Source organism: Oncorhynchus tshawytscha, linkage group LG01, assembly GCF_018296145.1.
Source record: "Oncorhynchus tshawytscha isolate Ot180627B linkage group LG01, Otsh_v2.0, whole genome shotgun sequence".
Taxonomy (NCBI): domain Eukaryota; kingdom Metazoa; phylum Chordata; class Actinopteri; order Salmoniformes; family Salmonidae; genus Oncorhynchus; species Oncorhynchus tshawytscha.
In genome coordinates, this window is record NC_056429.1 from 16,544,015 (window position 1) to 16,559,455 (window position 15,441).

Here is a 15,441-nt window from a genome sequence, read left to right on the forward strand (position 1 = left end):
GAGGGGAGGGCCAGGGCTCCGAAAAGCAAAAGAAAGCCAGCCTCGGAAGGGAAAAGGAAATCCATAAAGAAAAACGTGTGGATTATCATTGCCGCTGTAAGGAGAGGGACAAACACACAATGGGACAAAGCTATTGCGAAACCTTATCAGCCCTCTTATAATTATCTAAAGTTGTGAAATAACCCGAAATAAATATTAAAATACCCCTATTGGCTTTTTTTTTATATGACACTATTCGAATAATATAAATGGGATAAATAGTACAAATTACTAGGACTTTACCTATAAATAGGCTGTGTACTTAAAAACAATGTGTAATGACCTTTGGCAAAATGTGTTGATATATTTCGTTTAGTTTAGAATAATGATTTTTCGTTCGATATCATTAGTTATTTATTTATAGCAAACGTGGAAAATCGATTGTGCAATTCATCTTTACAGAAAGCATAATACCTTGAGCACTGACGGTTAACTGGACTCTGAACAACTGGAGCCTGTCAGGTTTGAATTAAATAGATAATAGAGCGCCCTCCAGTGGATCATATAGGTAATTACCTAACAGGTAAGGTTTCAGTTGTGCATTGTACAGTTCCATCTGAAATCAAGTCAGTAACCTTTTGCATGTCTGTTAAAATGAAAACAATTATGTGACCTATAAAACACATAACATATTTGAATAAGCAGTTTATAACATTGTGATAGCTGTTTGTCTATAACATCCTCTGCAAGATCAAACACAATCAAATAAACTTAGGGTATTTCTTAATTAAAAATAATACAAGTTTATAGTGAAACTAGTGGTGTTTTAGATTGACATATATTGATTGGTCGTACATACTGAACATATTTTTCTACAACATTAAGTCCATCTTAAACATGGCTCTTTTCATGAGATCTGATTTCACACTTCACCCACTCGATTCATTTTTGCCTTCATCCAGGAATGATTTTCTGATCATTCCCCTCTCCTTTTCCTCTTTTTGGCGTACACCCAGTCCATTCCATAGTTCACTCTCCTATCACAGTGGTACATTTCCTCAATAGTAACCTAGAGTGCTCTACAATCGATCGTCTGATCAGACTACATAAAGTCCATCACAAACTACAGGAGATTTTTTTTGCTTTCATTTGAAGGAGAAAAAAAGGAAGAGAAAGTTATTCTAGAAACTATACAGTATAAATTAACGTATAAGCCTCCTGTTAACAAAGAAGTTGTACTATTTTTTTTAAAGACAAAAGAAATATGTGGAATGTTTAAAAGCTACTGTACAAAATTGAATTATTCTTAAGCCACCCAGCAACATCCTCAAGTTCTCATTGGTGCCTTTCGGGATCGAGGGTGGAGTCAGTCATTTCTGAGTGACATAGAGGGAGGACCCTCTATATACCAACTCTAGGAAGGGAAATCGGCTGTGCTATACAGTACATCAATGTACACTATAAAGACTGACCGCTTCACAAAAGTAAGCTCTCCACAATAGAGGCAACGGAAAGACACTCAGTAACCTCAATGGAGAACGATGTTCCTTAATGGGTCTGTGTCTTCAGGCTAGGACAATATTCATGTTTCTTGGTCCGATTCCTAAACCAGGGACTGTTCAGTCCTTGCCCAGTATGTGTCCATAAGCTTGTGGACACACAGAATCCCCTACTCCATGCATTCCACAGGGAGTTCAGGTCCTTGGACTTCTTTAGGCGAAGTGGTTTGTTCCTCTACCTCTCTTGAACATGCTCTCTCTCTCATGGAGTTCCTTCCCGAGGCATCATTTCTTGGACAAGAATTTCATCTTATTTCCTGAAAATGAAAACAGGCAACAGAACCGGATCAAAAAACGTTGGTGTGAGAGGCAAGTTCTGGCAACCCTTTCATACATTGAGGAGGAATGTAGTTTCACTCATGTATCACAATTTACAATGACAATTGAATCAGAAACTATTATCCAGAGTGACTTGGGATATGATCTATGCAGGTACTAGAGTGGATAGGATGTATGGGAGAGGATTTGGGCCTCACCTAGACCCTTGAGGAATTTGTTGACCCCACGTTGCTCGCTCCCTGGGAGAGAGTCCAGGTAGTCTTGTGACCTCACCTCAAACAGACCTGGACACACAACAACAACAACAGTAGAATAATGAGAACACATACAACTGTTAGACAATTGTGCAAAATTGTCATATAATTATGCATTTCAGACAGACTTACAGATTCCAAAAGCAGACTTATCTTATGGCGGTGCCCATAACCTGGTACTGTTCCCCCTCTCTCCGTACCTCTTAGACCCCGCCTGGCTGTACCCCCCCTCTCCGTACCTCTTAGACCCTGCCTGACTGTACCCCATCTCTCTGTACCTCTTAGACCCTGCCTGGCTGTACCCCTCTCTCCGTACCTCTTAGACCCTGCCTGGCTGTATCCCTCTCTCCATACCTCTTAGACCCCGCCTGGCTGTACCCCCCTCTCCGTACCTCTTAGACCCTGCCTGGCTGTACCCCCCTCTCTCCGTATCTCTTAGACCCTGCCTGGCTGTACCCCCCTCTCTCCGTACCTCTTAGACTCTGCCTGGCTGTACCCCCTCTCCCCGTACCTCTTAGACCCTGCCTGCGCTGCTCTCTCTCTGCGACGAACCCAGCGAACATCTGGGTCTCCATGAAGACCTCCAGGAACCTTTTCAGACTCTTTGAGGTGACAGCCTTGCGAAAGGCCTCGCGCTGAAAGTAGGATGGCGTGGGGGAGGAGGGGGCTCCAGACTCATCCTCTCGATCCCCTCCGCCCATGAAGAGAGGGTAGTGGCCCACCATTTCTACGAAGAAACATACAAAGGCCTCCGACACCACGGTACTGAGGGAGCTTGAGTCTGGGGAGGGAGGGAAGGGGAGAGGGAGAGAGAGGAGAGCGAGAGAGAGAGAGAGAGAGTAAGAGAGCCTTTCAACACAGAGGTCATATGCTTGCGTAATAAAAATATCAGTTGTCACATAGACCTTCATCAAGGCTGTATCGGTCACAACAAGACCCTTCTGCGAGACGTGTTAACATAGTAGCACTGACTAACCGGTGGGCATCTCACTGGCCAGTTCCTTCCTCTTGTCCAGAACATGTTCCAGAGCAGCCTGCAGCTTATGAGGCAGAATGGAGTCCTCGTCATCCAGCTGGATAGGAAAGACCGAGGTGTGAGAGGAAAGGATGACCGTGTCCCATGAGCATAGAGGTGTTGCTACATATATAGCTGTAGACAACTGTTTAAGAGATATACAGTATGTTGTTGGTCTGTTGCTATAGGTACTGTTGTTAGAGGTTTATACCTGTCTGAGGAAGCGGCTGTTGCCGAGGTCGACCACCAGGACCTAAGGAGAGAGCAAAGGGCAGGGTGATGTCATTTCCTGTCAGTTTGGCAGCCTCAGCCCTTTCTCAGAGTAGAGACCATTGTTTAATGGAGGAAAGAGTTGAGGTCAGGGGTACACACACACACACACACACACACACACACACACACACACACACACACACACACACACACACACACACACACACACACACACACACACACACACACACACACACACACACACACACACAGTCAGCTGGGCTCGGGAGTCTGGTCTCACCTCCTCTATGGGCAGCTCTTTGAGACTGGGCAGGGAGCTGGATAGCAGACCCACAATGAAGGGTGTGGGGGTACACACTATGTCCAGCATGGCAGGGGGCAGCACGGGGATGTAGGTGTGTTGCCAGGTGAAAGGGTAAAGTAGAGCAACCACCGCATGGCAGCACTGAGACAGAGTACTGCAGAGAGGGGAGAGAGAGAGCAGGAGAGCGAGGCAGAGAGATGACTATTGTTGATCAAGCACATTGCTCATTTGTAATACTCATATATATTGCTTTGGCAACAGTGGCAACCACCCATTCATGCGTATATAGCAGTTGTTGAATTGAGAGAGAGAGAGAGATGGGAGATGTATATTTGGAAAGAGAGAGAGAACAGGGTGTCAACTACTAAAATCTAGTCAAATGATATAACCGCAGCATGTCTTCAATGTAGTTCCCGTTTCTACCACAAGATGGTGTTAGCAGATTCAAATGTGATTACCCAATACTTATTTTGGAACATAAAACTGAACATTGAATTTTTAAGCATGGCTTTAATGTATGAGGAATTGTAAAGTTTTTTTTTTAAGGGAGTGGGATTTAACACTATAAAATATATACTGCGGGAGCGAATGAACTAACACCACACTGTTAACTTAATGCCTCCAATATGTGTGTCTGTTTTCATTTAATTAATTCAAAAACAATCAGTGATTGCGAGGCCAGGTTTCCACTCGTTTCAATGCAACAGTAGAAAAATGTCACAGTGGAACGGCACACAATCTATTGTGGATTCACAGGCATTTCAGGTGGGCTTTTAAAAAGCAATGAAGTAGCACACTACACAGAGCAATGTACTGTATATCCAAGAAAGCCTACAGTATTTAGCATGTCAAGAAAGACCAGTGTAGCAATTCAAGGGTTTATCTCACGGCGCCCATCAATAGCAGGTGATTAGTGGATGCTAGTGTGTCAATTGGTTGCACAAACACCAGTCTTACAGTTTAACTTTCTACACTAACCCCGTCTCTGGCTTCCATGACATATTTCCAGAGAGAAATTATTGTTCCCTAGACAACTGTATAACACAACAGCATTCCTTCCTTAACACACTCTGTCTCTCTTTCTCTCGTCCAGGAGTCATCTGTCTCGTGTGTCTGACCGTCCGTCGGTCGTGTGTGTGTCTGTCATATCCTTTTCACTGTCCGCTGCCTCTCACCTGATCCCACCTCACAGATCCCAAGTCAGTAGAGGAGTAGCTAGAGAAGGTTGACTGATCGATAGCCCTGGCATAAACCCCCAAGCCCCTGGTTCCTGTCCCTGTCCCAATAGCCCCCAGAAGTTTCAGTCTTTTAAACATTTGAATGAACTGGATAGGTGTAAGCTACTGTATACGGTAATAGCTCCTCCTTATACAGGGGCTATTGTAAGGGTCTAGGAGAGGGGGGAGTTCTTTTTGGACAGTGTCCCACCTGAGTTTGTCAGCGGTGAAGAGGACCCTGCGCTCCAGAAGCAGAGAGGCAAAGACTCTGAGGAGCAGACGCAGCGACAGAGAGGAGAACAGACACTCAAAATCTACATGCTCCAGACGAGAGTCAGACGGACGACACAGCTCTATCACCTGCAAGAGACAGAAGGAAAGAGAGAGAGACAAAAAGAGGGAGAGGGGAAAAGGAGGGAGAGAGGGATGGAGAACCAGAGAGAGATCTATATAAATACCCTATACACATCTAGACAGGATTCATAAACACACACAGAGTTAAGCACCAAATACATATACATAGACAAAGTGACATACTACCTAGATAAATAAGACCTCAAATCAATTATGTTTTGAATACAGTAAAGTGACATGGCCAGTTGAGGTCTGTGCTCTAGCCCCCCAACCCTGCTGTGCACAGCTATTCCCCCCCACCTCAGTGCCTGAGCCAGGCAGGAAGTTCTTGACAGTGATGGTTCTTCCCGGGGCTGGGAATGGAGCCTCCATGATGCCCCTCATGAAGGGCTGCACAAGGGCTGGAGAGATGGCCCTCCTCTTCTCCACCTCATCCAGGATCTGTGGAGTCAGACACAACATATACATAATTCAATATGGAATAGAGTACATTACAAAGTAAACTAAGCATTCTGAATACATACTGTATACACTATACACTCACATGCTCCCCTACATCCACAGATGTTTGCACATGCACGTTCACACAGATGAATCAGTAGCTCATTACAGGGGAGCCTAACCCACTATTCCACTGCGGTAACTACTTCAGCTGGGGTTCATATGTGTCTCTGTGTACTGGGGCCAGGGCAGCAGCCCAACATGCCGCGGTGGGAAAGTGGCAACCAGGGAGAGGGAGGGTGGGGCTCTGTGGATGCATAGGGTGGTCCCTCCCTGTGGGGTCCTTTATGTTGGCTCCAGTCCCTCTCCCTGTGGGAGGCTGTGGGTGGCTATACTGAAGGCTGGGGAGAATCTCAATTGCATACTCCTCGCGTCCTGTCTCCTCACTTCTTTCTCAAAACCCATTGGAGGAGAAAGCCAGAGGTCCATCTCCTTCAATGGGTTTTGAGAAGGAGGCACGGAGAGAGGATGCGATGAGTATGCAATTGAGATCTTCCCAGGAGTTTGGCCTGACCATGAAACACTGTCTCTCTTTGACCTAGGTGTATAGATCTATACACAGCAAATTCTCCAGTGTTAAATCAATGCTGTGTTAAATGTAACACTGATCCAGGGTCAATACAGGTCCACACTTTTCAGTGTTAAATGAACACACTGCTTAGTGTAAAGCCTTATTTGCACATTTCCCAGTGTGCCTTTCGAGTGAATTGAGTTACCACCCATGACTGACTGTATTTGTTAGTGGCAGAGACATGATTGTTGCATTCATTTATTTTCAGTCCTGTGGCCTTCACCAAGTGAGATCCTAAGCAAATATGTTATAATTAAAATATAATTATTTAAGACAATACGTATTTCATAAGGCCTAGTTAAACCCTAATACAGTGGCCTTATTGCTGGCTTGTAAAGTAAAGTGTAATTCCTATTGGTATCCAACCAGAACGTCTTTCTGAACTCAACCTGCATTCAGAATGACTGCCAGGGTTGGGAAGACTAAGATAAAAGACTACCTAAAGCATCTAAACTGGAACAAAATCTCAGTTACGGGGGCAAATAAGTCCAATGTACATGCAAAAACATAGAAAATCTTCTTTAAAAAAAAATCTACCTGCAATAGAGCATGCTGGGAAATATGATAATGATGGACCTGGTTTTGGTTTTGGTTCAACTCTGTTTATTAACACCAATGAATGTTAAACCAATGAATGTTAATTTAACATTACATAGTTAATTTAACTCTTGAATCAACACTATAAATGTTACATTGGAAAATCAACACTATGTAAAATTGGCCAATTTGCTGTGTTCACATAGTATACTGTACCTTGGAGAAGAGGTCGAAACAGCCCAGCCGACTGACGATGCAGTAGACCTCTGGAAGCCTCCGGCTTTTCCCAGTGGGCTGTGGATATTTAGACAGGGTCAGAACAAACAGCACATCAGAAGACATGAGTACCCAGACAATACTTGGATTAGACCTGTGCAAATAAGGCTCTCCGTCTTGAACTTATATCAGTGCTTTACCTGGACTGAAATACTGTAGGTGATGGTACTCATTTTGGGTACCGGTAGTATTTCTATTTAGGTGCAGGAGCTCCACAATACTTTTGAGCAAATATTCTAAAAGAGGAACAGGAGCTCAAGCAGTAGAAAACGTCAAGAACTGATTCAGATAAATAGAGTAACACTGCATTTCCAATCACTATCATCACTCAGGTAGGTGACAGGCCTACACATGGAAGTGGATAAGGTGGAAATTCAAAAAAGTAGCCATTTTAGTTGCCTACCAGTAAACGACGACAGTATCCAAACCGTCTGCTCCCGTCCTCACCGGTCAGGACGAAGGAGAACGTTTCACTGGAAAATAACATAATTCACACAGGTTGGAAACTAATCATATATTGGAACGATAAAACTGCTAAGAAATGGAGTGAGTTGTGTGTTGAGAATAGAGCACTCAAACCACTGTCAGGGTTGTATTTCAAAAAACAACCTCAACCAGCCAACTTTGAAAAATGTACTCCTTGCTTTTTCTGATTTATGTCACTGACTGTGTGTGTTGAGTCAGTTACAGCACACCTCTTTTAAGGTGATCTTATTCATCAACTAGACGTTGAGTTTTTGAATATCTAAAACAGTTGGCTGCATAGCCAGCTCATTGACCTTGCTTTGAGGAAAAATCCAACCACCCTGTTAAAATCAAATCAAATTGTATTTGTCACATACAACAGGTGTAGATAAAACAGGTGTAGAATCAATGTACTAGGTCAATGTGCGGGGGTACAGGTTAGTCAAGGTACTTGAGTTAATATGTACATGTAGATCGGGGTAAAGTGACTATGCATAGATAATAACAGAGAGTAGCAGCAGTGTAAAAAAAGGGGGGGTTAATGCAAATAGTCTGGGTAGACATTTGATTAGCTGTTCAGCAGTCTTATGGCTTGGGGGTAGAAGCTGTTAAGAGAGCTAGACTTGGACCTAGACTTGGCGGTACCGCTTGCGTGCGGTAGCAGAGAGAACAGTCTATGACCAGGGTGGCTGGAGTTTTTGGCCTTCCTCTGACACCGCCTGGTATAGAGGTCCTGGATGGCAGGAAGCTTGGCCCCAGTGATGTACTGGGCCATACGCACTACCCTCTGTAGCGCCTTGCAGTCAAAGGCCGATCAGTTGCCATAAAAGGCGGTGATGCAACCAGTCACTATGCTCTCAATGGTGCAGTTTCTGAGGACCCATTCTAAATCTTTTCAGTCTCTGGAGGAGGAACAGGCTTTGTCGTGCCCTCTTCACGACTGTATTGGTGTGTTTGAACCATAACAGTTTGTTGGTGATGTGGACACCAAGGAACTTGAATCTCTCAACCTGCTCCCCTACAGACCCGTCGATGAGGATGGGGGCATGCTCGGCCCTCCTTTCCCTTTGTCTTGATCATGTTGAGGGAGAGGTTGTTTTCCTAGCATCACACTGCCAGGTCTCTGACATCCTCCCTATAGAATGTCTCATCGGGTGGTCTAAGGCATTGCATCGCAGTGCTAGCTGTGCCACCAGAGACTCTGGTTTCGAGCACAGGCTCTGTCGCAGCTGGCCGTGACCGGGAGGTCCATGGGGCGACACACAATTGGCCTAGCGTCGTCCGGGTTAGGGAGGGTTTGGCCGGTAGGGATATCCTTGTCTAATCGTGCACTAGCGACTCCTGTGGTGGGCCGGGCGCAGTGCACGCTGACCAGGTCGCTAGGTGTACGGTGTTTCCTCCGACACATTGGTGCGGTTGGCTTCCAGGTTGGATGCGCACTGTGTTAAGAAGCAGTGCGGCTTGGTTGGGTTGTGTTTCGGAGGAAGCATGGCTCTCGACCTTCGTCTCTCCCGAGCCCATACGGGAGTTGTAGTGATGAGACAAGACAGTAACTACTAACAATTGGATACCACGAAATTGGGGAGGAAAAGGGGGTAAAAAAAAAAAAAGAATCAGGCCTACCATCGTTGTGTCGTCGGCAAACTTTAATGATGGTGTTGGAGTTGTGCTTGACCACACAGTCATGGGTGAACAGGAAGTACAGGAGGGGACTAAGCACGCACCCCTGAGAGGCCCCTGTGTTGAGGATCACCGTGGCAGACATGTTGTTGCCTACCCTTACCACCTGGGGGTGACCAGTCAGGAAGTACAGGATCCAGTTGCAGTGGGAGGTGTTTAGTCCCAGGGTCCTGAGCTTAGTGATGAGCTTTGAGGGCACTATGGTGTTGAACGCTGAGCTGTAGTCAATGAACAGTATTCTCACGTAGGTGCTCCTTTTTTCCAGGTGGGAAAGGGAAGTGTGGAGTGGAATAGAGATTACATCATCTGACAATCAGTTGGGGTGGTATGCAAATTGGTGTGGGTCTAAGGTTTCTGGGATGATGGTGTTAATGTGAGCCATGACAAGCCTTTCAAAGCTCTTCATGGCTACAGATGTGAGTGCTACGGGTTGGTATTCATTTAGGCAGATTACGTTGGTGTTCTTGGGCACAGGGACTATGGTGGTCTCTTTGAAACATGTTGGTATTACACACTCGGTCAGGGACAGGTTGAAAATGTCAGTGAAGACACTTGCCAGTTGATCAGCGCATGCTCGGAGTACACGTCCTGCTAATCCATCTGGCCCTGCAGCCTTGTGAATGTTGACCTGTTTAAAGGTCTTACTCAGATCGGCTACGGAGAGCGTGATCCCACAGTTGTCCAGAACAGCTGGTGCCCTCATACATGCTACAGTGTTGCTTGCCTCGAAGAGCGCATAGAAGTGATTTAGCTCGTTTGGTAGGCTCGTGTCACAGGGCAGCTCGCGGCTGAGCTTCCCTTAGTAATTCGTAATAGTATGCAGATATGTACAGAAAGATGCATCCGACGAGCGTCTGAGGCGGTGTAGTTGGGTTCAAAGCAGGAATCAGGAGGATAGAATTATGGTCAGATTTGCCAAATAGAGGGGGATCGAGAGCTTTGTATGTATCTATGTGTGGTCTACAGCTCATCATGATATACTCTACCTCAGGCGAGCAAAACCTTGAGACTTCCTTAATATTAGATTTTGTGCCCCAGCTGTTATTGAAAAATAGACACAGACCGCCACCCCTTGTCTTACCAGAGGCAGTTCTGTCTTGCCGATGCACGGAAAACCCAGCTAACTGTATATTATCTACGTCGTCGGTCAGCCACAACTCGGTGAAACATAATATATTAAAGTATTTCATGTCCTGTTGGTAGGATAGTCTTGAACGGAGCTCATCCAATTTATTCTCCAATGATTGCACGTTGGCCAATAGGACGGATGGTAGAGGCGGGTTACACACTCGCGGATTAATTCTCACAAGGCACCTGGACCTGCATCCCCTGTATCGGCGTCTCTTCTTCAAGCGAATGACGGGGATACCTGGTCCGGTATCAGTGTTAAATCTTTTGCGTCCGACTCACCTCCAGTTCGAGGTGAGTAATTGATGTTCTGATATCCAGAAGCTCTTTTCCATCATAAGAGACTGTGGCAGAAACATTATGTACAAAATAAGTTACAAACAAAGCAAAAAACAACACACAAAATAGCACAATTGGTTAGGAGCCCGTAAAATGGCAGCCATCTCCTCTGGCGCCATTCTGCCAATCGTTGCTTGATGTCGTTAAAACCAATAAGGCCCTACTTTGTTCTTCAGTCCTACTCTCAGGGCAGCACCCACACAAAGACAACTCCAAAGACAGCTCCAGTCTGCCTGACAGGTGTGCGTTGACCAACCCTGGCTCTCTGACAGGCAGTGTGTCAGCCAGCTCAATGTCTTTGCCCTGCAAGTGTGTGTTTGAGGGGGCTCTGTCTGTATCTAAAATGGCAACCTATTCCCTATATAGTGCACTACTTTGACCAGAGCCCTATGGTCAAACTATTTGTCGGGGCATGGACCCCCAATTTGTCGGGGAATGGACTTTACAAGGTGTTGAAAGCATTCCACAGGGATGCTGGCCCATGTTGACTATAATGCTTCCCACAGTTGTGTCAAGTTTGCTGGATGTCCTTTGGGTGGTGACCCACTCAAACCAATGCGCCTGGCACCTACTACCATACCCTGTTCAAAGGCAGATCTTAAATCTTTTGTCTTGCTCCTTCACACTCTGAATGCCACACACACACACAATCCATGTGTCAATTGTCTCAAGGCTTAAAAATCCTTCCTTAAACTGTCTCCTCCCCTTCATATATACACTAATTGAAGTAGATTTAACAGGTAACATCAATAAGGGATCATAGCGTTCACCTGGATTCACCTGGTCAGTCTATGTCATGGAAAGAGCAGGTGTACTCAATGTTTTGAATACTCAGTGTACAGGGAATAGGATCCCATTTGGGATGCAGCCTGTCTGCTTGTGCTAACATTCCAATGGCCCCTGTAGGACCTATACCCTTCAAGTATATACTAGAGGAGTTTTATTATCTGTCTCCCCTCAAAAACACAATGTCACTTCTGGGAACAAAGCAGTGCTTGAGAGATTGACCTGGGTCTAGGTGCTATTGGGTAAAGAAGAAGTGACTGGTGCTCTCCTAATACGAGTAGCAAGGGGCTAAAACACACGAGCTCACTATCCTACCATTCATAATTTGTCAAGACCTTATTTATGGGTTGAGTTCGTGTGTGTTTGTGTCTGACCTTGGGAAGTTGTCAACGGGGGCCCAGTCCCTAGCGTCAGGGAAACAGAACTGGGGGATGACCTTCAGTTGGTCCTCTGTTTCCCGCATGAACTTGAAGCTTCTCTCCAGCTGACACAGAGAGAATAACAGGTCAGCTGCAATACCACATCTGATATCATCTCACACACAAACTCTAGACAGAGAGCAAACACAATTTAACACAACTACAGAGATGCATGTGTAAAACCCACAAAGACACATTCTGGTCTGGTAGGTCACAGACAAAAACACCAGACACTTACTTGCGTTTTATACATCATTTTTTCACTGATTATATGGCCAATGCATATCCAGTTGGTTGAGGACTAATTCTCAGCTCTGCCTACCTTTAGGGGGAACTGCTGAGTGACCTCTGGTAGGTAAGGAGCTCCAGCCTTGGTCTTATGGAGGGCCACCACTATGAAGTACTCAAACAGCTTCCTTTCCTGTAGGTCCCTCTCCAGTGTCCGGTACCGCCCCGTCTGCCTCAACATGGACTGCACTGACGACAGACGCTGGCTGTGAACTGAAACAACATACACTTTAACCAAAGGAAGGACATCCTCCAGACAATAATGCCCCCTCTACAAAGGAGAGAGTCCTATACACCTTTGTTTTACTATCCTTGTGAGGACCAAACAATTGATTCACATTTAAAATCCTATTTTCCCTAACCCCTAACCCTAACCATTAACCTAACCTTAACCTTAACCCCAAACCCATAACTCTAACTCCTAACCGTAACCCTAAACCTAACCCCTAAGCCTAAAATAGTAACTTTCTTTGTGGGGACCGGCGAAATGTCCCCACATGTCTAAATGTTCCTTGTTTTAATATCCTTGTGAGGACTTCTGTTCCCCACAAGGATAGTAAAACCAAAAACACACACAGATATTTGAGATCTCCTCACCTTTCAATTTCTCCTCTGTGTCACTCTCCGACTCACTGTTCTCATCTGTCACTGCATCAAAGACAAAAAAGAGTGAGATACAGCTCTTGTTAACTTGAGGCCCCCCTTGATGTTCCTGGAAGGTCTCCCCCAGCCTCACCTCTCCCTGAGTTGGACTCAGTAGACTGAGACACCCTCTTCATGCGTTTCTTCCCTCTCCTTGCTTCAAAGATGCTGTTGATCTTCAGCACCATCTGTATTGAGGAGAAGCAGGACAACAACAATCAGCAACCTTAGCTTCTCAGAACCACCCACTCACTACATAATTAACCTGGAACTGGGTGCCAGGCTAGTTTTGCTTTATTAGCCAACTCGTTTGTCATTACCATGCCAAAAAGGCAATTACGGAGGCATTGTTGGCAGAGGCATTAGCAGACTGGCAGCCAGACTGGCAGGAACCACATAATGCTATTCAGAGCTTTTGGGAGACATTCTCTCTAGAGGAAATATATTATCAAAAGAAATCTTCTTAACTGTCTGTCTCCTGTCTAACCACATCATTTTAACTGTCTTTGTCCTTCTGCACTAGATTGGGACATATGAGAGTAGTAGACTGCCTGGAAATCAATGGGAATGGGGGGAAGTTTCAGTAGCCTAGTATCCCCCTCCTTTACCCTGGGGATCTTCCTGCGCCTGCGGTTGTAAGGGTCTCCTGAGAGGTTTGGGGTGTCGTCAGGGCTACTGGGGGTGGAGGGGGGGCTGATGCGGGAGGGTGAGGAAATGCCGGTGTCCCGGTTGGCCTTGCGCGGGTCCAGGAGCTTGAAGCTGCGACGTTCTGAGTTCTGCCTGAAGAAAACTGGCTTTGAGGAGAGCTGGTGGGAGATAGAGGAGGAAGAGAAGGAGATATAGGGGGAGGGGGAGGAGATGTGTATCAATATGTATGTTTGTTCACTTCTCTTGAAATTGTATAGTGGGCCTTTATTGCCTTTGAAGATTAGTTCACAATCTAATCACTATAAGAGGTTGATCACTATGCTGTAACCACATTCACTATACGCAGAATGCACATTACTAGCAAGGAGAATTCATTCTAGTGTATCGTCTTATGTACCTTGGTTGGTGTGTCGGGGACTGGGCATGACGGGGAGGAGATGGGTAAAGAGCACTTGTTTCCAAGGCAACTTCTCTCCAACTCTATATCTTCGTAAGGGTTCTCCTTTGACGGAGGGTCTATAGAGGAATCAGAACAGAAAGCATCCCATTAACACACAGCAACTGTCACCTCCATTCTACACTCAGCGACACACTGTGATCCTACCGAACCACGGTTTTAATGTCCAACGTTATTCATTTGATGGCAATCTTCTCAAATGAGTGCTCTAATTCATTGATGGTATGTTTTGGTTGTTTGCTCCAGATTTGCGTATGTACAGACCTGCCAGCAGCAGAGCTTGCTTGCAACCAAGCTAATATTTCACCAAGATAAACTGCATCAGTATGTGACTGATCCTACCAGTAACTCTAAACATGGCTGTGTGTGCAGATAAGATTAAGGCAGGGACAGAGAGGCCCATTTTCCAGAGCCGGGGCTCATCTCTTCTCTCCTGTCGATTCATCCACCAGATGGACCTGTTGGAGGGGGACATCAGACAGGGACTGCGACAGCCAGCTCCTCTCCTCTCCTCTCCTCTCCTCTCCTCTCCTCTCCTCTCCTCTCCTCTCCTCTCCTCCTCCTCTCCTCTCCTCTCCTCTCCTCTCCTCTCCTCTCCTCTCCTCTCCTCTCCTCTCCTCTCCTCTCCTCTCCTCTCTCTCCCCTCCCTCCCCTCCTCTCCTCTCCTCTCCTCCTCCACTCCAATCCTCTCCTCCTTCTCCTCCCCTCCCATCCTCTCCTCTCAGAAAATCAAGGAATCAGCTAGATCAATGGCTGTTTCAAGTGACTAATATCACTGACTGACTATACTATTCAAAGTCTGTGCTACTGAGATTTATCTTAGTGAGAGTTATTGCTCTCTTTATCTGAAACAGCAGACTGGAGTTGTGTAGAGTTGTTAAGAGTATGTATGGTGTAGACTATAGACAGCCCTATGAGAATACACTCAGACCTAGCCCAGTTATCGTAATGCACTGTCCCACCTTTGTGTCTCTCTTTCTGTAGCTCCAGCTCTAGCTCTTTCTCCAGTTGGCACTTATGAGTTACCTAACCCATGGGCAGCTGGGGGTTCGGTGGACCATGTCGGAGAATTCACTCTAAGTACTACACTGTGACACTATAAGAAACGACAGACTAAGTATAGGCATCATCTAAATGCAATTAAAAACACCATTTGATTGTTATGGTTAAGCCCTACAGCACTGACCTGAATATACCTTACATGTATAACAAGCAATCCTCATAACACAACAGTGTGAGTGATGAAAACCATAGAAATATGGATAATGTTGCTAAAAATGCCCCGGGGGACTAAGTCACGCAAATATGCCACCCACAGCAGCCTCAGAGACAATCACACAGCAGACCAGCTCACCTAAGACCTCACAAAACATGGAAAAGGCAGAAGGTGGGGTTAGTATAACAGAGAAAACAATAACGCAGGAACGTAGGTAAGAGCAGCTGCCATTACTAATAACAATTCTGAAGCAGCGTGCCTCTTCTAAATTAAAAAGCTACAGAAACACAGAA

At 45.6% G+C, this 15,441-nt stretch overlaps 1 protein-coding gene across 3 annotated transcripts in view; it reads right to left on the reverse strand.

The window, feature by feature from the left end:
* Window positions 1-380: 380 nt before the first annotated feature.
* Window positions 381-15,441, reverse strand: part of LOC112228501 (DENN domain-containing protein 2A-like) — a 50,166-nt gene continuing 35,105 nt past the window's right edge. For 2 of the 3 annotated variants that reach the window (XM_042302303.1, XM_042302362.1), the window contains 16 exons: window positions 13,873-13,991; window positions 13,436-13,633; window positions 12,922-13,015; window positions 12,783-12,833; window positions 12,220-12,398; window positions 11,853-11,962; window positions 7,484-7,553; window positions 7,021-7,098; window positions 5,496-5,636; window positions 5,053-5,201; window positions 3,601-3,778; window positions 3,298-3,339; window positions 3,048-3,144; window positions 2,583-2,852; window positions 2,015-2,101; window positions 381-1,795 (listed from right to left, as the gene is read on the reverse strand). In XM_042302303.1, the coding sequence (XP_042158237.1) occupies window positions 1,764-1,795; window positions 2,015-2,101; window positions 2,583-2,852; window positions 3,048-3,144; window positions 3,298-3,339; window positions 3,601-3,778; window positions 5,053-5,201; window positions 5,496-5,636; window positions 7,021-7,098; window positions 7,484-7,553; window positions 11,853-11,962; window positions 12,220-12,398; window positions 12,783-12,833; window positions 12,922-13,015; window positions 13,436-13,633; window positions 13,873-13,991 (1,895 nt within the window). In that variant the 3' untranslated portion in view covers window positions 381-1,763. The remainder of the gene's footprint in view (window positions 1,796-2,014; window positions 2,102-2,582; window positions 2,853-3,047; window positions 3,145-3,297; window positions 3,340-3,600; window positions 3,779-5,052; window positions 5,202-5,495; window positions 5,637-7,020; window positions 7,099-7,483; window positions 7,554-11,852; window positions 11,963-12,219; window positions 12,399-12,782; window positions 12,834-12,921; window positions 13,016-13,435; window positions 13,634-13,872; window positions 13,992-15,441) is intronic. The other variant, XM_042302340.1, reaches the window with a different exon arrangement.